The sequence below is a fragment of the Melanotaenia boesemani genome, chromosome 23 (genome assembly GCF_017639745.1).
Source record: "Melanotaenia boesemani isolate fMelBoe1 chromosome 23, fMelBoe1.pri, whole genome shotgun sequence".
NCBI classification, from domain to species: domain Eukaryota; kingdom Metazoa; phylum Chordata; class Actinopteri; order Atheriniformes; family Melanotaeniidae; genus Melanotaenia; species Melanotaenia boesemani.
Genome location: NC_055704.1, coordinates 17,268,934 through 17,290,951, shown reverse-complemented (window position 1 = coordinate 17,290,951; position 22,018 = coordinate 17,268,934). Strand labels below are relative to the sequence as shown.

At 39.1% G+C, this 22,018-nt stretch overlaps 2 protein-coding genes across 4 annotated transcripts in view; both read right to left on the bottom strand.

Moving 5' to 3' along the window:
- Positions 1 to 13,446, bottom strand: part of ahcyl2b (adenosylhomocysteinase like 2b) — a 37,530-nt gene extending 24,084 nt beyond the window's left edge. For all 3 annotated transcript variants that reach the window (XR_006009279.1, XM_041977607.1, XM_041977608.1), the window contains exon 1: positions 13,068 to 13,446. Coding sequence is in view for 2 of the 3 variants with exons in the window: in XM_041977607.1 (XP_041833541.1) it covers positions 13,068 to 13,403 (336 nt within the window). In the remaining variant the exon portion in view is untranslated. The remainder of the gene's footprint in view (positions 1 to 13,067) is intronic.
- Positions 13,447 to 13,610: 164 nt separating this feature from the next.
- Positions 13,611 to 21,195, bottom strand: tmem209 (transmembrane protein 209). The gene is made up of 15 exons (XM_041978070.1): positions 21,131 to 21,195; positions 20,617 to 20,776; positions 20,471 to 20,529; positions 20,046 to 20,177; positions 19,686 to 19,915; positions 19,390 to 19,594; positions 18,644 to 18,819; positions 18,399 to 18,470; positions 18,162 to 18,258; positions 17,756 to 17,881; positions 17,477 to 17,574; positions 16,760 to 16,874; positions 16,584 to 16,681; positions 15,928 to 16,001; positions 13,611 to 14,996 (listed from the first exon to the last, which is right to left on the bottom strand). The coding sequence occupies exons 2-15, from the start codon at positions 20,754 to 20,756 to the stop codon at positions 14,942 to 14,944; spliced, it is 1,677 nt and encodes a 558-aa protein (XP_041834004.1). The 5' UTR covers positions 20,757 to 20,776; positions 21,131 to 21,195; the 3' UTR covers positions 13,611 to 14,941.
- Between the last annotated feature and the right edge of the window lie 823 nt (positions 21,196 to 22,018).

Genomic DNA, 22,018 nt, shown 5'->3' with positions numbered 1-22,018 from the left:
ACATGGCAGACTACAGTTTCCTTGCCCTTATCTGAACACACAGCTGCTGACTGACTCCTCAGCTGACAATCCAGCCTGTCAAATACAGGATGACCCTTTAATGCTCGATTATACTAAAGCAGCTGATTTATTATATTTTCAGAATAATGGTTGTTTCCCTTTCAAAAAATGATGCAACATGTTGCCAATTCCCTTTTAAAGGGGTCAATTGAACAGCTTCCCTCATCGCTGCAGAACAGCTGAAAGTTATTAGCAAACAAAAACTAATTCCTGGTGTGTTTAATGCATACTTTGCAAATTCTGAAATCCACACAGCACATCAAAACCAGTGAGATTCATGGTGCATTCAAATATTCCTTGTAAACATAGAAATGTGTGTAAAAAATCTATATAAACATTGATATGACCCATACGGATATTACACAGTCCAGATAAATGAATAAAACAAAAAAATATATATATATAAATATATAAAATGTATAATTTATGGTAATACATGCTTATAATTAATCCATGATTTGTTTTTTTTCTACGGCTATGCACTTGTAACAGTATGTTAAGCTTTAGCTGGACTGCAGGGAGGCAAACGAGTGTCATCACCACTGTTCACGTCATGTCACAATAATGTGTGACCCTGAACATCACTGGCACTTTGATTCAAAAGTCAAGTTGCTGTCTTAACAGATTGTGCATGCATGAAAGGAGTAGAATCATTTTGTTTCTTTGGCAGATTGAATATAGAAGCAGCACCAGGAGGCTTTCCTGCACAGCAACAACCGCCTGTATAAAGGCAAATGGAGGAAAATGTTTCCTCATCTCAGACCACAGGAAAGACCAGGCACTTTGCTGCAGACAGAAAAACATTTGTAGAACTCTGGCAGACTTTTAAAAAACTGCAGTCGGCATCTCAAACACACACACACACACATATATATATATATATATATATATATATATATATATACACGCAGGAAAAGGGACAGTCAGGTAAATGAAAGACAGATTCACCTGGACTAGCAGCGAAAAGAAACCCATACTATAATGCTACACATTCAAATATGAAGAGACTACTATTGCGTGCATCTTTGTTATATTTGTTATGCCCATGAGTAGGGATGGGAGGTCCAGCTGTTACAACCTGCCGTTTTTGGCCTTGAATTCATATTTCCCTTGCAGTGGATAGATAGCACTTTGGCTCACTGGACTACTTGTGCATGCAACTATCAGTATTTCATGAATGTTTTATGCAACAAATAAGACAACAGGCTGCTAACATTAGTCGAAAGACAACCTGTCCCCACCATTCATGGTTCGCCTTCCTTACTATCCAATGATGGGGGATTGCTGACTGCATCAAGAAAGAAAGGGACAAAAAGGAAGTAGCTCATGTGAGCTGTTGTGTGTTGCTGTGTTGTGTATTGGAGCACAGCATGCTGCCCTGGGGATGGCTATGATGTAACGATTCCACCTGATTTATATACAGAGACAAGTGCTCAGACTGTAAATAATGGCACACATACACACAAACTCAATCATGAGTAAAATGCCCTTGCACAACCCCATTACAATGCAGTCACTGAGCCCTCATGCAGTTATCACTGGTTCAACTTGTCCAAACATACACAACATGTATGTATTGCCAGACACAGCCACATCACCAGCAGCACCAGGGGAAGTCATTTCCAGCTTTATCCTTCTGCACACAATATATTCAAGCGCAAAGGATGATGCAAAGCTAATGCCACAGGTGCTTCAGAAACTGGTTTATGAATGTAATGCAAGCAGAGCTGCATAATCCGTACTGTTAAAAATCTTAAACAGAATGAAGCATAAATTGTGTGAAAAATCAGTCTAGATTCAATTTATGGATAGATAGAATTTATCTGATCGCTACCACCATGACTGCAGAGCTGTCATAAAATTACGGAAAGTATGCACGGTGATCTCAACTGAGCACTCCCTGCTAGAACAATCCCTCTTCCTCTGATATGGTCCGATAGTCACAGTAAAAAGCCAGGAACACTGATACTGGAGGAAAACAGGCAATGAATGATGGGCTTAGTAACAGATTAAACCCTACCTGCTTCTAGCCAGAGAGGGGGAGAGGACAGTTGAGGAGCTCAAAACTTTCCACAACTTTTCTCTCTCTCTCTTTCACATGCCTTTCACTGCTTGTCTGTCACTGAATGGAGGAAGTGGGCCAAGACCACGGGATTCGCATGTCCTTCAAGGAGAAGTTTAAGCTTTTAGCAAGGTATAACACCATGCGAATAGTCTAGTTTTTACATTCAGTTTAACAGAGATTTATTTCTTCCATGACATAGTTAACACCAATCTTAATCAAGGCCAGATATAGAGAAATCTTTCTCTCTCACACACACACATACATCAGGGCATTTTAGTTGTGTAACACTGTCTTGATGTCCATGTAGACTAAACTAGGACACAGATTGGGATGCCAAGGCTTAATGATCGCAGCCAATGAAGGTCAAATAACCTCCATTTACACAAAAAGCAGTGATTACTTGTCGTTACTATTGATCCAGTCATTTTAAAAGGTCACCTTCTATGACCAGTTCTGGGTCTGACAGAAAACATATGGTAAATAGTAAATATAAATAACATTAAAAAATGGCATATCCTTAAATGAAAGAGCAATGCTTTATCTACTGTATGTATCCAGGCAAATCCACTTATCTATTTAGGACATGATCTTCACTTTACTTTCTATCTTTATATTCACAACTCCACTGCTACAGGGTAAATAAACAGATTAATTGTTTATGTTCATCCTGCAATGATGCTACAACTCCCTGGCAAATGTAAAGACAAAAAAAAACAAGATTTCAATGTTTAACATCATCGACAATCCTAACAAAAAATGTGCTCCAGCTGTGGAAATATGATTTCTGTTTGTTTTATTTTTTATACTTTCCTTCCTTTGTGTCTTTCTCTATTGAATTTCCCAAAATAGCTGCAATCTGTTCCTGAGGGGGAATGTATAATTACATCAAAGACTCACAGACAGGGGCGGTGCTGCTCTATTTTTAAATAAATCCATTACTGGGTCAAAGATCTATGTTTAATTAGGAGTGTGAAGCAATTCGGGGTTTTTTTTTTCTTTCTTTCTTATTCCCATTGACAAAACTCTCAATCTTTGCACAGCACAAAAAAGATTGTAAGGTGAAAAAAAATTAGAATTTACTTGAACCTCTCCTATAAAAATGAAGAGGACCGAGCAGTTACCCCAGTTAAGAAGCATCTGTGCATCACTAAGCTCATTGTTTTAGTTCTACAGCCCACAGCTGTAATGCTTTGGTTTATTCTGAGTCTGCATTCCCCCCAGCTTTACTTTCTTCTTCAATCCTTTAAAGAGGAAAAATAGAACCCCAAATCAAAGGTCAAGTATAATTGCTTAGCAAAAGCATTGCTTTTATTTCTCAATGATCATAAAATAACTTGTAATAACAATATTATTAATACTGAAGATTGACTGGATGTATGCATTTCAAACAGCTGCCATGATCTCTTTATGCAAGGGATTGGTGGTTTGGCTTGACTAAGAGGAAGCAGAGCAGACAGATAAATGAGTAGGGGGGGTTCAATTCAAGCTTTGTGAAGGCCCTTTTGTGAGGCAGCACTTTTTGAACACAATGTTGGCCCTTTGTTCACATACGCTGCTCGAGTACATAGCTGCATTCCTGCTCATGCTGCAAAGAGAGTTTAGTGTTAATTTCCAATAATGTCTCCTGATCCACATGTAAACTCAGCAGGGCTAGAAGGTGTGCACACACACAAACACACGCAACTGGGTTGGTACTTGCTTGTTCAATAGTATACCTTGGGGTTTTGGGGGTTTAAAGTTTCACATTATGCTGGCATCTTGTGAACACAGCTTCCTGGAAAAGTGAACGCTCTCCTTTTCCCTTCATTCTGTTCACGTCTCTGTTCCAAGCACCTGAGGCTTGCAAAAAAAGCCTTTTGATTGAAAGATGTGTAACTCAATCAGCTGTACACACTTGGTGACTGCAAGCTGCAATGACGAGGCAGGAAATGAGTTTCAACCAGGGAGTCAAAGCCGCAGATATATGTGGGAGGTGCTGTACCCTCAGGAGCAGAGAAGCACAGATATCAACACTCTTGGTATCGGTCTAAACACAAAAGCAATACTGAAAAGGATCCACAACAGGAAAACAAAGAGACAGCAAAGCACGTCCGCCACAGGGCAGGCAACAGGCTCTTCAGCTATTTGATATAGTAATTATGCATTCTGCAAGGAATTCAGCAGAAAACATGGAAGCAGGAAAACTGAACTCTTCCTAATTTTCCTTCTGAGATATAGGAAAATGCCCAAAATTGCAGTAAAACCTCAAGTGTTCAAATTATGTTAAATAAACATATGATTGAAAAAAAAAAAAATCTAAAACACTAGTTTTTATGTATGCAGTGATGAGTTGGCATATTATCCCTTCTGTGAGGACCACGACGACAAAAGTCACTGTTAGGTAAACACCAAAGTGCTGATCTGTCCCAATAGTGTTGGTCTTATTGTAACAAACCTGTGCACATTTCTGCTCCTCAAAACTGGTGTTTTAATCTAAAAAAAATAATATAAGGGTGGAGCATCTGAGTGAGGGAGGAATGAGTTGTTGAGCATTAGAAAGTGCACACAGCCCATGAACCCACAGACAAAGCTGATGCTCCTGATTTAATGCTTTTTGTGCATTTACAACGTGGAACTCTATTAAGATTTATTTATTTTTATTTTGATCATAAATGATCTTTTGCTTCCCTCATATTGCATGTGTAATATAAGAGTGTACTGAAATGTTTGGTGGGTGTAATAGCCTTCATGCGTCACAAGCAAATTTTAACGATTCGCAGCATTTGTGCTTTTCAAGAAACACTGGCATACCTGATGTCCATTTAGGGCTCAACAGACTGTGTGACATATCCTTTGTGTTCATTTCCGTACAGTACAGGTAACTAAGATCCAATCACAAGCAGTCACTCAATTCGTATGTAGAGACAGATTTTATGCTGGGTGTGCCAATGTACTCAATGATGTCCTCCTGCGATCAGATCACACTGCATGAATGACCGTACCGGCTCTGAACTGACATGCCCAGAACTCTAACAGCTGTGTTTCCTCTACCATTATATTAGGGTGGTGGGGGGACCTACCAAGAGGGTCAAGTTAATTTGATCCTCTCCTCTATATATCGCGCACAACGCTCTGACAGCAGCCACCGTCATTCGACCATCACAGCCAAGCCGATGCCAAAAACCTAAGAAAATACTGACATATTAGATCAATATCTATCATTCATGATGGATTGGATGGTTAATATAACGTATGAAATCAGATTTCTCACTATGAAACTTAACATTGCTATGATATTAAAAAACAAAACAAAACAAAACAAAAAAAAAAAACAATCTTTTTCTTCACCTGTGGTGATTGCAAGCTTTCCACCACCACTTTGCAGAGCGAGAGTGTGTGAGGTATAAGATAGCTACAATATTCAGCTTCTTTTTATTTTGCTGTGCTGTCATTACTACAACGAAAAGTTAAGTGTCAGTCAAATTATGCATAGAAGTGCCTGTACAATGAAGCTAAATAGTTCTACATAATGATAGCATGACTTCACATCTCAACTGGGACAGTTAATAGCTTTAAAACACGTTTGTGATTTGTGATAGAGATTTTTTTAATTCCTTCCTATGTGAAGAACTAGAGGTGTAACGTCATCTGGAAAATAGCATGACGTCACACAGTCTCTTTGCGTTGATCTCCAACCTGTGTTTACCAGCCGGTCCGGCCACGTATTCATGTGAATCACAGACTCCTCTCCTCTCGGAGCCCTCGACCCCCCCTTCCTATAAAAAGGTTAGAGCAAGCAAGCAGCGCTTATTTTTGATGAGGCAAGTTGGGGGTGGGGGAAGAGGTAGAGGTAGAGGAATGTGTGGCTCAAGATACACTTTGTTTTGGTCTACAGGACGTACACAACAGCAAACCTTGCCGTAAAATGATTTTACTTTTTGTCCCTTTAAAGCAACACTAGAAAGGTCAATCAACCTTTAAAATATGTAAAAGTAGAACATTTGTTATGCACTTTCCCACATTGTGTTTGATGACATGTTTGCTTTGCTTTAGTAAAGCTGCAAATGTACAGGTTTGTAATTGTGAAAAGAATGCAATCCTTACTCCTTCTGATCTGCATAGGATGTAAATTAAAAGGAACTAAAGCTGTGATTGATTCCTATACATAACTACTGACACATGCTTGTTCACTCCAAACATTTACTTTCTGTATCACATCTAAATTCAAAACAACATTAGTACTACAGCTGTTAAATAACATAACATTACTGTTATGTTATTTATCAGAGATTAAATATAAGATACAACCTTCTATTTATTGTTTCTGCCGTATAGATAAAGCCTCTATGAGCTTAGACTAGCAGACTTTTAGACTAGCATACAAAGAGGTTCCTCTGATGTCAAAAATGTTTCTCACTTTGTGCAAACTTCACACTGAAGTCTTGGAAATGTGTCACCTTTCTAAAGGTTCTGTTTGTTTACGGTACATTACAGACCTGTAATATATACACAACATGAATTATGTTACACATGTGTCTATTTAAAACATTTGCCACTTTAAATGTTTCAAAAATTGAAAAACATCTAAATACAGGTAAATGAAGGACACTTTCCAAGAAGCCACTAGAATGGTGTCAGTGGGGTGGGGGGCTTGGGGCTCACTGTTGTCTGGTCTGCCTGGAGTGTCCCCCACAGGGCATGGTGGGTGGGTTATGTGTGACGTGACTGTATGATAGTTAGTGCATGTGGGTACGGCACAGAGGAGGGTGTGAGTGTGGGGTTATATGCAGTGGAGATTGGAGTAAGTGGAGATTGGGGGGAGGGGGTCGATGGCGCCCTGGTTCCCGGGGTGTGCGGCTGGAACATCAGGGTGTGTGTTCTCCTAGGCATGGGGGGAGCTCTGCCTTTGGGGGGGGCTGATTGAAAATCAGTGGCAATAGGTGTTATGGACTTAGTTATGGACACGTTAGTATTTCATCTGTTCAGTCACCCAGCCTGGTAGCAGAGCAGCTACCAGAACAAGCCATCTGGACAGTGATAAGATTACTATTTGACAACCTTGGGTGAGAGAAACTATAACTAGTGTTAAGTTCCAGAGCAGCTCCGAGTGACATGGATAAAGATGGTTGGGGAGGTGCGATCTCACACATGCCTTTGCTATGTAGCGCTAAGATTTACACGGAGAGGGCACACACAGTTTGCACCACACAAGAACACAATGAGACTGTGAGAAAAATAGACACGGCTCGAACACAATGTAAAAAGGAACAGGGGAGGAAGTGGTGTCCTGGGGTGTCTGTAACTTGAGCTCATTTTAAGATGTCTACTATCTGGGAAGTATTGTTGAGTAGTTTACCATGAAGAAAGCAGGATGAAGCAAAAATAACAGTGTTACGAAATAGTAATCTGAGGAAGAGGGAAATGGGGGCAACAGATGAAGAACAGATAAATCTGCGTTTCACTCATAGGTCATTAAAAAGATTGATAAGCCTCAGCTAAGTGCACTGAGGGCAAAGCTAGCCAAATATACACCCTATTCCATGAGTGGCAGAGACAGCCAAGACATGCCAAAATACAAACCAACACACCTCAGCAGATTTATTTTGAGAAGCATTCGTTGTCCTGCTATCTTTATAATATTCCAGACAAATAGCTCTCAATTTTCTCTAAGATTATTCTATTGTTTTATACATACTGTACTTAAAACAAGTGCCAGTACAATCTAGGGCTGGGCAATTAATGGAAACAGTCATTCAGCACCAATGCTCATGTCAATTATTTAAATGATGTCTTAAGCATGATTAAAAATATTCATTAAATGGCAATATATAGTTATATATAGTGTGCTTCTTTTCACTTATTATGAACTCAATATCTGCTCTTTTATTATGAAAATATTTGCACCACAACTTTCAGTTAGCTATGAAGGCTAAAAGTAAAACGATACTAAAATAATTGCTAATTAATTGTAATTGAGGTAACTTGTTCAATTAATCGTGAGTTTTATTTGAGGTCATATTGCCCAGCACTAGTCTAATCACCGACTAAATTACCACAGATTAATAATTTACATCAAGGTCCTCACAAAAACACGTTAAAAACTGTACCCTATTTTTCACCACAGCTCTAACCAAAGGTACATTCACCGCCTTTGATGTTTTACTCTTTTATTGCTTTTGTAAATCAGTCATGCACAATATTGTTTGGCTTTTGTGACCAAAAACAAAAAGTAAAAAAGAAATCCTCTTTACAGTGATGACATTTAAAAAAAATGTAACATAAAATTAGTGATTGCATAAATATTCACCCCTTCAAGTCAGTATTTAGTAGAATGTCATCCCTTTTTTATTTTTTTTTACTACATTCATTTTACCATCTACTTTTACAAGCCTTCTGGGGCCTGTTGCTGAGAAGCATCCCCATAGCATGATGCTGCCACCACCATGCTTCACAGTGGGGATGATGTGTTTGTGGTGACGTGCACTTTTCTGATGGCCAAAAAGCTCTATTTTGGTCTCACCAGACCAAAGGACCTTCTTCCATTTGACCATGGTTTTTCCAACATGCCTTTTGGAAAACTCTAGTCAAGATTCCATATGAGTTTTCTTCAACAGTGGCTTTCTCATTGGCACTTTCCCATGAAGCTTTTACTGGTGAAGACCCCAGAAAACAGTTGTTGTATGCAGAGTCTTTCCCATCTCAGCTGCTGAAGTTGTAAGTCCTTTAGAGTAGTCATGGTGGCCTCTCTTACTAGGAGAGTCAGTGGTCTTGCTTGGAGTGTTCTTTTTGTCTCCATGTTTCAAAGGTAGCCTGGAATACTGATTAACCTGTGGATGTACCCTCCAAACACAGTTGTCTTTTTACCACAATTATTTGAGACAAAGTTACTGCATTCAGGTGATCTCCATTCCACTAACTGTGAGACTACTAACAGCAGGGGTTCTTGGGGTTCTTCATTTTCTGTGGGCCACACTCTGCTTATCTTGACTCTCCAGTGATATCTGACAAGATGTTGGAGCTGGCATGTTGTTTAAGACAGTGATTCCCAACCCTGGTCATCATGGCCCATCCTGCAGGTATTAGATGTTTCCCTGCTGCAACATGCCTGATTCAAATTAAATGGAGCTCTGTGCAAGTCTGCTACTGAGCCATTCATTTGAGTCAGCTGTGCTGCAGAACAGTGGGCCTTGAGGACCGGATTTGGGGATCCCTGCTCTAAGATGTTACTTCAAAATAAAAAATCTGTATTTAAAAGCAAAAAAGTAGTTTGTGAAAGTAAAAAAGTTTCACTAAGATTTCGCTCCTGGCAGCTGCAGTAAATAATTGCATAATATGCTTTTGTTCCAATAATCTTTCAGTGCATCCACCAACAAACTGGAGATATTTCAGGCTGTCCAATAGAAAAACTAATTCAATTTCTATGAATGATGAGGTAACCTATGACCTCATCCAAAGCCTTTGTGAGCTCAACAATTTATTGGTTGGACTGTGACAATCTGAGAGCCAAACAAAAGCACAACAGCGTTTTTTTTTTTTTTTTTTTTTTTCTCGTTTGTTTGTTTGAGCCGAACAGAAAAGAGGTGGAAGACTTAGCAAGGACCACACTGGTAACCCATGTGCTTTTACTCTGCCTCTCTTTTTCAGGGCATTTCTTAAACTTCACACTATCATGCTACATTTCCCTCCTCAATGCTCACTCCTGTAACTTTACCACTAATATTTACTTGGCCTTTAAAAAAGTACATAAACTATGATATACTACAACGCAAGCAACGTGGCTTTATTACATTTGTTTCTCCATCAAAAAATAAAAAACAAAAAACATTGCTCTGTTAAGATGCACCTTAAGAAGTATTCTCAAAATCCATATGTTGGGGACAGAAAGTAGGATTAGGATATACTAACAGCATCTCTTAAGGTAATGCATGAGATTACCACTATTTGCAGACCAGCCCATTCACTGAAGTGACTCACATATAAAAGGGCGTAGGGAGGAAGGACAGTGACACATTCTTCTTTGTGGCTGAGGACGGCCGTGAGACATGAACACTCAGTCAAAGCACAGAAACTTTATATCCTTAACAAGAAAATTTAGAGAAGTTATGATAATATAAATTAACCTAATGAGCAAAATGGATGCAGATTTATGTAAGCTTATTTCTTTTTTTCTCTCTCTCTAAAAATCAACTGCTTTAGGTCCAGTCGGTTTAATAAATGGTAGCTCACCTAACTGGCATCACTTAAAAGGATTTTAATGGACCGGAAAGGGGGTCAAATTGAACAAATAAAAGCTATAGACTATTACAGGACTAAATGGCACAATGCTATGACAGCAGCCAGTCAATGGTTCTGTACCATTTAGGTGAAAGCAGAATTGCAGTATAATCTTTCATGACCAAAAACAAAAAGCACAGACTCCTCTTTTAAATATACAACCTCACTATACAGACAGTTCTCTCAACTTTGGCAGCCAGAGGTCTTAGTAAACCTGTTAACCTGTAATCTCTACCAGGAACACCAGATTAGTGGGTGACATAACATTATTTCAGAGAGGAATGAGTTTGCAGAACCACTGTTCTGTAAAGTCCTTCAAAATTATTACTGCACATGGCTCTCTCTACAACATGTCAGTGTAAACAATCATCACCTTCAAACAAGGCATCTGGATAGGCAATCCGGCATGTGACCCTGCTGACCTGGTATGCAGCCATAAAGAAAAAAAAATAGCCGTGAGAGCCACACAAACAATGATCATGATAGCAGCTAAGCCTGGCTGCTTCCTACAGAGCTCTTTCAGAAATCACCAGGGTGGACTTCCCACAGGCTGGAGATATCCATTTCGAGCTACATGGGTTACAATCACATTCATCACCAATTCAGAAAGCTTACATCTGGGCTCACCTACAACAGAGAGATGGCCTTTTAATCCCCTTATGTGATGACACGATAAAGGAAAGGATTAAAAGCTAGCCATTCACTCAGTCAGTCAACACTGTTGCGTGCCTGCATCATCAGTCCCAGTGCTACACGCAACCTTTACTGCACTGGACAAGCAGAATTCAGCAGATTATCAAGGCTGGGGCTGTATACGTCTATAAAGCAGTGTGCTATAAGATCCACTGTGCAGTCATTTCTATAAATATACAGCAGGCACCATTCTGTCCAAGCAGAAACGAACATAAAGTGCTTGATCACATAAATGCAATTTCAACTGTATTTTAATGAATACACTAAATTAATGTCTCTCCCCACTCACTGTTCATGACAATTCAGAGATGGCTCCTCCCTGACTTAAAAATTATCCCAGAGGTGCTGTTTTTCTACATCACTTGGATCGCTCGTAATTCAACTGCACGACAAAAGCTTTGTTAAAAAACACCCAACATGTCAATTTAAGTGCATAAATTAAAGGCTAAGTATGATATCATCACAATCACGACTAGATGTAAACACTGACTGCACTGGGACTGTGAGTAATACAGCTTCTAACAAATATGGCTACAAAACTGATTCTAGAGTTAAAACATATCTTGTTTGTTATTGTGACAAATAAGCAATTACCCAGAAATGACATTTCCATCTACAAAGATACTTAATGCTAAACTTCTGAGAGTTTGAGTTAATAAAAAGAAAATCTAGCATTTGGGAAATTAACTCACTGTACCATGGTCCTTTATGCAAACTAGGTCTTCTCAATAATCCAAACGTGGCTGTTGTTGACCTGTAGATCAAGCTTTGGAATGGTCTCCAAGCATGGTGCACTCTGAGCGCCTAGTTAGACTGCTAGATAACTTCTTATGCCTGCCTGCCGTACCATCTGCTCTGTGCTGATGCTGGACTGTTGTCAACTCTTTCGCTGTACAATCCAGCTCTTTCCTAATGAGTCTTTGAGCTGGGTTTCTTTTTAGGGACTGTCTTAGGGAGGGAATCACCGTCTTGACATAAGATGGTGAATGCATCCCATCCGACTTATTCTGTACCCAAGTTTCACTCCGTTTTCTTTTATTTTCATGTGCTGAAGTGAAAGCACATTAAACTACTTTTGCATTAAAGCAAACTTACCAAAGCACAAATGTAAGCCCAACTCAAAACTAAAATTTTGAGCATTTAGCTTGTTAAGAGCATGCTCCTGATGGAGGAAAAAACTAACTAGATGGAAAGATCAGAGGACTTTAAATCATCATTCTTCAGGCCGACAGCTTCTCCAGTAAGATCCTTATAAAGAAAATTATTCTTTCCATAACCATTGCCCATCAAACCCCCTTCTGTCCTAATCAAGACAATGTAAAAGTAGATAGTAGATGGAACATAAGGCACATCTAGGCTCCAGTAGAGCCATTTTTAATTTTTCCTTACAATATGTGGAATTGCCCTGTAGATTAATGTACGAAGCCAAGAATCCCCAATAAAGTCCAATAAAGTTCTAGATGATGACTATGTCCACTGTCCGAAAGAACGAAGGCTGTCTTGAGTTTATTGTTGGCTAAGCCTCACTATTAAAATAATACAGCTAAAACGACAAACTTACATTTAAATGGCTGCATTTTTGTTGTCTGGTTTCTGTTCGTGTGTTATTTTGCTGTGTATGATTATTGAGTCAGACATCTACAAATAATAAGTGTGACTTGTGTTTTGATCCGATCTCAGCAAAACTTGAGAAGTTGCAGACTTCTAATCAGCTTTTTCTTAAGATTTCACCAAAGTATGTACCTGCGTATAATGGATACTCATTTTAAAGAAGTTTCGACCTTATAACGTTACTATGTTATTAGCACACAGGGCCATAATTATAAGCGTTAACTGTTCACAGCTGAATCAGCCTTGGAACCAGCTAGCCTGTTAGCATCGTCACACAATGCCAGCTTTCCCAGCAAGCTTTCACTGCGGTGAGGTCCTTAGCGGCAATCCAAAAACAGCGAGCCTTTACAGCAGCTCCCGGGAAAAAAAATGTTGTATCGCTCACCTTTTTCATCCGCGGAGCCTCGGCAACAGTGCCATCGCGGTTGACAAATGCTTCCCCACCGTTCTGTTGTGGGTCTGAACGCTTCATAGCCGACGCTTGAGGAAGCTTCGCGGCGTTCGGACTGAGCAAGCCCAGACTGCCTTCCCCGGCTTTCGCGGAGGGCTCCGCGGTAGGAGACGTAGCGGCAGGGGAACCGGCCTCGTGCGGGTCGCTTTTGGCGATGGTCTTGTCGTCAGACATTGGTGTCAAAGGGGATTCGACAGACAAGTCTTTGCCGGTGGAAACGTCTTTGAGTTCGACCTCTGCCATTTTCGCTGCCACAACCTGTACTGACATCGCTGCAGTTTCTCAAAGTCTTTTTTCCAGCACTGATAGCGAGTCAAGCGGATGTGAGCGGAAGTGCAATAGCAGCCCAATGCATTATGGTTATTGAAGTTCCACTCAGTTCAAATATTTCACTTACTGGACACCTCGTACACCAGCGACGACCACACGCCTCATATTTTCCAAGACGTGATTCAACAGACAAGAAAAAGCACAAAATCATTAACATGACTCCTTTTTATTAGGGTTTAAAAAGTAGTCTATATACACTTTGACTACATTTCCCATAAGTGGATATGACCCAGGTAGATTCATTGCGGGAAATGCAGTTTGTTTTGAAAGACAACAAAATCACAAAACAAATGCAGTGCTTACTAGATAATACTCGGTTTATATTAATTTAGTCACAAAAATGTTCATGTATAATTTTATTCTTAGGTCTCAACCCTTTGTATTTCACGCTTAAAGGGGCGATTTGCATTAAAATGATTCAGATGTCATTGTTAAAACATATGAAGGGAATGACCAATTCTCCAAAATTTGAAAACAAAATTTGAATATATGTAAAATTTCCAGCCAGTGTTATTCTGTCATCACATAACTGTTCATGTGATGTAGGCTACATCAGTGCGATAAAGGGTACCGAACTAAGGTCAAATCATAAATTCAGTGTTAGACAGCCACCTAGTGGATGTATTTGATAGTCAAACATAAAAAGTATGTGGAGGGGAGACGAGAAAACTTCAATTTATTTTAATATCGCGATTTGACTTTAAAATTTGATATGTCATTGTAAAACCACTACTGTAGATAAGCCAATATGTAAACTTTGAATATCTAATGGTAGACACAGGATTTATTCATAATCCAGTGATACTTAAAAAAAGATTTACAAAAATAGTCAGTTGAAACCCTTTCCTTTTTTCCCCCATGTTGCCTTATCATATGTCAATCTTCTGTACAGTTGCCTGCAACATTTTAGCCTTGTAACAATGGGAAAATAATTGCAACTACAGAAATATAGCTACAATTTGTACAAAATTATATTTTCAAGGTGTATTCAAGCACATGCCACGAGTATCCCTACCGTTTCTAAAAAGAAAAAAACAATGGCCAACAAGCTGCAAAAGGCTGGGGATACTAAAGAAACAGAGTAAGCCTGCATATACTGTATTTACATTCAAGCTAATGGGTCTCACCCCTTTGCTAACAAGCAGACAAATGTGAGGTATCTAAATTACAAGGCTGTCATGCTGGTACATTCTCAAAATACAAAAGCCAGAAAGCAGAATTAAAAAAAAAAACAAAAAAACAACCCACATAGCTCTTAGGTGTATCATAAGGACTCTGGTGTAACAAGAATTCTGTTCCCAAAATGACAGATAATGTAGCATGATGCCAACTTGTACAGCAAAATTTGAGTGTCCAAAAGCGTGCATGGATTGTTATTCCAAAATGAAGTGCTTTTTCCGATGCGCCCCTGAAAGAGCAGTACAACGCTGTGGGGGAAAAGCACTTGTAGCAGTTTGTTGCTTTTAAAAGATTATGCATCACTTTTCAAATATCCACAGTATGTTGACGCCAGAGAGGCCCAGATTTACCCTCCTGAAAAAAAAACACAAGAAACTTTTAAGTATTCTGCACAAGCAAAGTCAAACTAATTATTCTGAATCAATATGTAATTAGCTCTTTGGTGCATGACCTTTTGGTTAAAAATGAATCAATATTTCATAACACTTTCTAATGGGCTCGACACACAGTAGGTGACCAACGACAGCGCTGTGCATTGCACTCTCTGATCCCTTTTCCCTAAGAAATTTGATTGGTTATGATGTTGAAGGGAATTTAGTCATTTTCAAAGCAGTCCGTGACAGACGAGGCATAACAGATGAAGAGTCACAAGATTTTGCTCTAACTGACAGAAATCTTGCTGTTGACTCTATTGTACAAAAGAGAAAGACAACCTTGGGCTCATCCTATTTTACAAACAAGGAAACAGCATGGTGAATATCATCATTTGATGGTCAAGTCTGATCCAGATAAATCCAGAACCTACATTCAGAAAAATTCACCCTGGTGCCAGGCGGCACAATCTTTGTGAAGTATTGTAAAGTATGGGAAAGTCAGACATGTAAAATGATCTGTTCCTCCATGTTGAAAGTGTTTGCAGACTGCTCTGTCTAGCCTGCTCTCAGCTCATTAGTGAGTCAATGAAGCCCTTCTTTGGTTGGTTGTAGCGCCATGTGGCAGCGACAAAAATTTAACATTTTTCTATTTTATTGTGTCGCGTCGCAAGCCCATACGTGTACGTCTACATGAACGAGCGCAACATGTCACATGCACGAATGTCGCTTGGCTGGAGGAGGGCAGCGATTTTTGCCTCATCACGCAAATTCCATATAAAGTGAATGGAGAAGGAACGACGTTGCCTCTCGTTTGTCGAGCCCATAATATCCAAACTCAGGTTAATTGCAACAGGCAATCTCTCTCTGTCTCTCTCTCATTTTGTAAATAGGATTTTAAACACAGAACTTACCCCAGCATCCCCGACTCCTTGGTCTTAATGACATAGAGGAACATAAGGATTGTGTGGAACAGGTTGTTCCTGCCCTGTAACAGAAACAAGATGGGAATATGTCGCTGTAATTAAGCTGTGATCAATGTGCAACAAATTGTTAGTTGCCATTAATATGCCTGTTCTGAGGTTAGTTTTATTCTCCAACATCTGTTTAAATGAGGGACCAGTGGGTCTGAGGACGCCTCCTACTTCACTACTCATGTCAACAAAAACATAAAACCAAACTAAAACCACTAACAGATTATTCGCGAATGGGTCCTGAGAAAAATCCTATTTGTTAACAAACACACAAAATCCACCGAAAAGCTCATAACAAGTTAAAACTGCAGCAAATTTGTCCTACGTCCCATGAAATCTATTGAAAAACCATTACTGTGATTCAAAGAACTAATGAACAGCAAAGAGCACATTATAATGAAAATACTGCATAAAATAAAACCCAAAGTTAGTAATGAAAACAATCTTGCTTAAATTATACTTATTTAATAACATCTCATATGGGAGATAGAGAGCAAAGAGATCTGTGAGCTGAATTAGAGAATGATTTTTTAAGAGCTTGAAAATAAACTATTTTTAAGAATGGAACAACAGCATTCGAGAGTGTTTGTTGTCACCTTAGGAAGACTGTAGATGTGTCCTTGGTATATGAGCTGGTAGTGAGGGGGTGTGGTGCTGCTTTGGTGAATGCAGAAGAGGTTCTCCTTGGTTACATCTATGAAAGAAAAATTAAAAACAGCTTGAAGAAGAAAAAGTATGTCTAATTATTTGCTGCTGAATGGTGAGTCCTCACCAGGTTTGTCTGGAGTGTGGCTGAAGTGCTGGGAAGTGAAAGTCTTCCCATCTGGGTACTTTGGGTGTGGGGGAAGCCTGGAGTCCAAGTATGTGCAAAAGACATGCATGAGGATCTGAGGGGAGAGAGACAGAGAGCGTAGATCTCCAACTACTGAGCAGAAAAACACAAAAAACTAATTTTTCTTCCTTTAACATAGTGCCGAGCTATAAAAACATACAAAATAGCAAAAAAAAAATTAAAAATGTGTAAAGCCCAGAAATTCTGCTTAGTCTTAGACGAGGGACATGAAAGATCTGAGCTTGTTCTAGGAGACCCAGGTAAATAAAAAGGCCATCATCGCCATCATCACATTATGGCTGAGGAATTAGTGATGATGCCTTAAAGTTGCTGCTACATTTTCTTAAGTAAAACAATTAATTTCTCCAAGCCACTTATTCTTTTTGCTGAATTCTGTTTTTCAATTAATTGAAATTCTAACCTGGAGTTTTGCTCTTTTATCTTTCCTTTCATTCATTATTATTTAGCTGTTTTTCATGCATTTCTTTTTTGCTTAAAAAAATGACCACAGACACAGACCATTGTCCTGTTGACTGATTTGTTGACGTGCGGATGTTGGTGAGCTGCAAATGAGTTGACCTTTGGAATCAGGAAAGTTATAACGTCTGCATAGACGGCTCTGTTTGCTCATTTGTTGAACTTGGAGTGTAAACTCACAGCACAGTCTGTGGGGATGTCTGTATCCCACTTCCTGTTCTTCAGATCACCACCACCATTCCAGCGGAAGGAGCTCATGCAGCCGCTGTGAGCTAGCTCTAACAAAAAGAAAAAGTACAGAAAGTCAGATCATCGCTGCCCTCCTGTTTTAGTCATAAAATATCAAACTACTTTTTTATGAGCTGCATTTTTCCCCCTCACATTTTGATTCTCAAACACAAATTCACACTAAAGAAAAAAACATGAGTTTTCGGAAACATACAATATGATTAAACCCACCTTTTAACCGGTCCACTAGATATTCCTGGTTGGGTGTGATGTCCAGATACTGGACAATAGAGTTCATAGTTGGGATTGATGAGGCTTTCATCACCGCTGCTTGCCTCAGACTGCTTATACTGGCCTCTGGTGGAGAAAAGGGGGGAGGTTGGTAGTAAACTAGCTGCAGTTATCACACTGAAGCACAGTGATGGATCCTGTTATCCACAGTTCAGAATGGCTACATAGATGTCACAATAACATGTTTCCTTAAACTTCAGAACTGTTTATACCATATTTTTTACATTAAATGTGTTCATTGTGTTTCTGACAGCTGGTTTTGTCTTTTGGTCACATATGACTTGCATTCTGAAGCCAACAGCAGTTCAAGCAGACAGTACATTAATGGTCTTGGTAGCTGTTTTACCTCCCATCTGGAGCTCTGGGCAGCCCATCCTCCTGAGCTGGCTGTTGACAGAATCAATCTCTTTGACCAAGGGGACCAAGATGGTGTCACTAATCCACTGCAGACACAAAGTGTTTTTACGGTAAAATCAAATTAATTAATTAATTTATTTATTATTTATACACTTACTTATCTTTAATACATATCTTGGGTGTTTTTCTATTAAAGCCATAACACATACTATGAAAAACTACTCACGTTTCTAAGCTTGGCTGTCCAGCTATCTATGCGGTCCACGACTACACGACTGGTTGTAATTCGGGCCCAAACCTACAGAACAGCAGAGGAACAAATATTATTTTTCAAGCAATGTTAAGCAAACATTTTATGGCAATTTTAACAGTTTTTATAATCTTTAATTGTAAAGAGCATAATTTTGGACTTGGACTCCACAACTAGCTTTAATTTGGATACATAAAAAAATGACATGCTAACATAAAGACCTCCTCTGCTGCCTGTTTGGAACCCAGATCTGTCTCATCTTTGTTGGCAGATGGCGCCTGAGAGCGGCATGCAGGCTGGTAGAGGAATTTCCTCAGGCTCTGCGCGTAGTCTCCTACTGAACGGTTGTAGTTCCAAAATGTTGGACTGTGGTTTGGAGACAAAGACTCAGGACTCCCTGTAGACAGAAAGCAGCAATTTTTATATCAGAAATGTTTTAAAATACACTTCCAAAAAAGGTTGAGGGTTTTGCACAGTGTTCCAGCATTTTCCAAACAGGGAGTTATGATATTTGGCAGTTACTTTCATTACATACCTGGTGAACTCCTAATAATTCTCAGTGTTTTTAAAAAGTTTTCTCTAACCCACATTATTGTCCTGAGGTATCCCTTCTTTATATTTTTCTTCCAAAGAACCAGACTTGTCTTTTATCTATTAAGTACTTTGGGCAATACTTCCAGCTTTTTGAAGGTCTTTTGAAGTTTCTCTATGGATGTCAGCTGTTTTTATTTATTTACTAGTTTTCAGTTCAGTACTTGTACTTGATCCTTTTCAGAAGAACAGTTGAAGAACTATTGAAGAAGCATAATAAAGGCACCTCACTAAAGAGATGAACAAGTATAGTCAACACAAAACAGACCAAGAACCACATTTTCTGGAAATAAAAAAAATAAGGGGTAGCTCAAGCCTTTTGCACAGCAAGTTTGTTATTCTGTATCCGTTTGTAGAATTCCTACAACCTACACACCTAGCTGGCTGCGGTGACTCTTCTCCTCCTCTGTGCGTAGAAACCTCTCTAGACTTTTCAGATCTTCCATGTAATCCTCTTTGTTTCCAGGAGAATTAAACACAGAGGGAGATGTGCGATAACGAGCCCTCAAACTAGAACCTTCCGCTGACCCCATTCCATTCGGATAGGGAGAAGAGCCTGATGAAGGACTGTAGTTAAGAACCTGGAATGAGGAGAACATACCAGAAAAAATATGGGGTTTAAATACTTGTCTCTTTTTATTACGCCTCTATCACCGTTTTATAAATGTGTACCTTTCCAAAGGCCACTGAGGGAGAAAAAGGACCTCCTGCACTGCTTGGTGTTGATGGGTTGCTAAGAGAAGGGCTGTACCCTGGTACACAACTTGGGGAGAACTTGGGGCTGCTTGAGGCTGGCCGAGAGGGGCTAAAACTCAGCACACTCTGGCCCTGCAGCGAAGACGATTGGGCTGGTGCTGGAGTTTCCTTCTTTTCTGGCTTTTGAGGTGGAGAGGCCTGGACACCTGCACAGGGAAAGCAGACCTTATCTTATTTAAGGATAAAAGTAATTTACATTCAGCTGCTTACAAAGAGTTATAGATATCACAGGATGCACCAACGCAGGCAAAAAGGATAAAACTAAAACTGCCTTACTTGTGTTCCTCAAACCCAGAAGACGATGCTGTTCAGGTGTTACGGCAATGGTGGACGGAGCCATTGTGTATTTAAAATACTTCCAAAAGTCAAAAAGAGCATTGAGACTAAAGAGAAAGGCTAGCACCAGTTCTGCAAAAGAGGACAGAAAACACACTCACAAAGTTTAAAAGCTGAGTTTCAGGTTTAATTTCTGGCATCTTTATTACTGTGTCTCTGTTTAGATATTTATTTTTATGATAGAACTGACCATTCATCCATGTCATACAGTTCAAGATACTGTATTTCCCCAAGACAACCAAATGAAAACACAACCCCAATACCAACCAGTTAACTGTTCTGCTACAACTTTTCAACTAAGGTAAGATTTGACCTTTAAAATACAGGCAAGCATTCTCAGGATAAACATTATAGTGGAACCTTACCAATGTACCAGATAGGCCAGTAGGTGATGTTGTAATATCGGCTCAGCAGTTTCCCTGACCTGGAAGAAACGTAAAACCCCTATGCTGTAAATGTACATGAAATTAAAGAGAAAGTATCTGGCAGCTTCGAACATAATACAACTTACATTTCAGTGTAAATCATGCCAGCTAGGGACATGTTAAGAACGGCCCAGGCGAGGACGACTTGTCGAGCCTGCTCTTCTCTCCTCATCCTCAGCGCCTTGTCTATCATACTGGGCACCCCCTCCTTTGGTGGGGTCAACATGGTTCTATACACTGATCAGGCTGAGAAAGTTAGCAGAACAAAACACTTGGATAAACAAAAGACGAGCATCAAGTAATCCACACCCTCACATAAATAAAACTGATATAGCAGGACTCGCTTTTATTTGATTTGAAATAACACAGTGTGGTTAGAGAACTGTTAAGATAACTGTACTTTGGTATCCGTATGGCAAAGTTAGCTGACGTGCTAACTGAAAAGGTAGCTAAAGTTAGCCAGGTTACATTAAAAAATGCAGTACCACGGATATTTTGTTTTAATATGATTTCAGGTAAAATTATACACAAAAACACCATTTTAGAAAAAAAACCCTACAACTTTTTAATAAACACAAAAGAAATTTAGGAAATTCATACCACGCTAAAGTGAATGACAACTGCGGCGCTGCATAATTTGTACTTTAACCGGAAGCTATTTTATGTACTTCCGGTGCAATGCAAAGCGGACCTAACCTTTAAATAAAAATATTATAGTTGCGCCACAATACAATAAAATACTGAGATATACCAATATGTCTTTAAGAATAATTTTTTATACAAAAAAAAACAACAACAAAAAACAAACAAACAAACAAACAAAAAAAAAAAAAAAAAAAAAATCTTATCGTATGTCTATTAAACTATTATAGTTCGTATTTTTTGATAGATGCCACAAAAGTGTTGGGAACATACTCATACTATGTGTCTGTCACGAGCTGCTGAATCTAGCGCATGTGCCTGATTTATTCTTTTCTAAGTTTCCTAAGTTCTTTCCTTTTAATGTTTGGTTTTATCATAGGTCTGTGCAAGGTGGCTTATCAAAAACACTACTTATAAAATTAATGAAAAATGAGCCAATGTCAAAGGAAAAACTTAAAAGAAATTTTAAAAGCATTGAGAACTCTTGCTCAGGACCACTTTATGGGTGTAAAGCTACATCTGATCAATTACAGCAGTTAGTCTGTGTCCACATAGGGCAATTCAGACTGCAGAAAACTTTGCTAGTTCTTCAAAATATTGAAAGAAGTCCTTTCTCTTTTGCGTCTATGCTGCAGGAACTGTAATTATTGTTCATAACATTTTTATTTTTTTAATGGAGTCTATTTTTAAGCCCCCACTTCAAATTTGGAAGTAGGAGCTAAATTTAATTTTCTCAACTAAAGGGTTTTGCACATGAAATCATTGTTTCCTACAAAGCAGATGGGTTAGTTATGAAATTAAAAATACTTCATGATTATTTGCATTAAGTAAAAAAAAAAAAGGGTG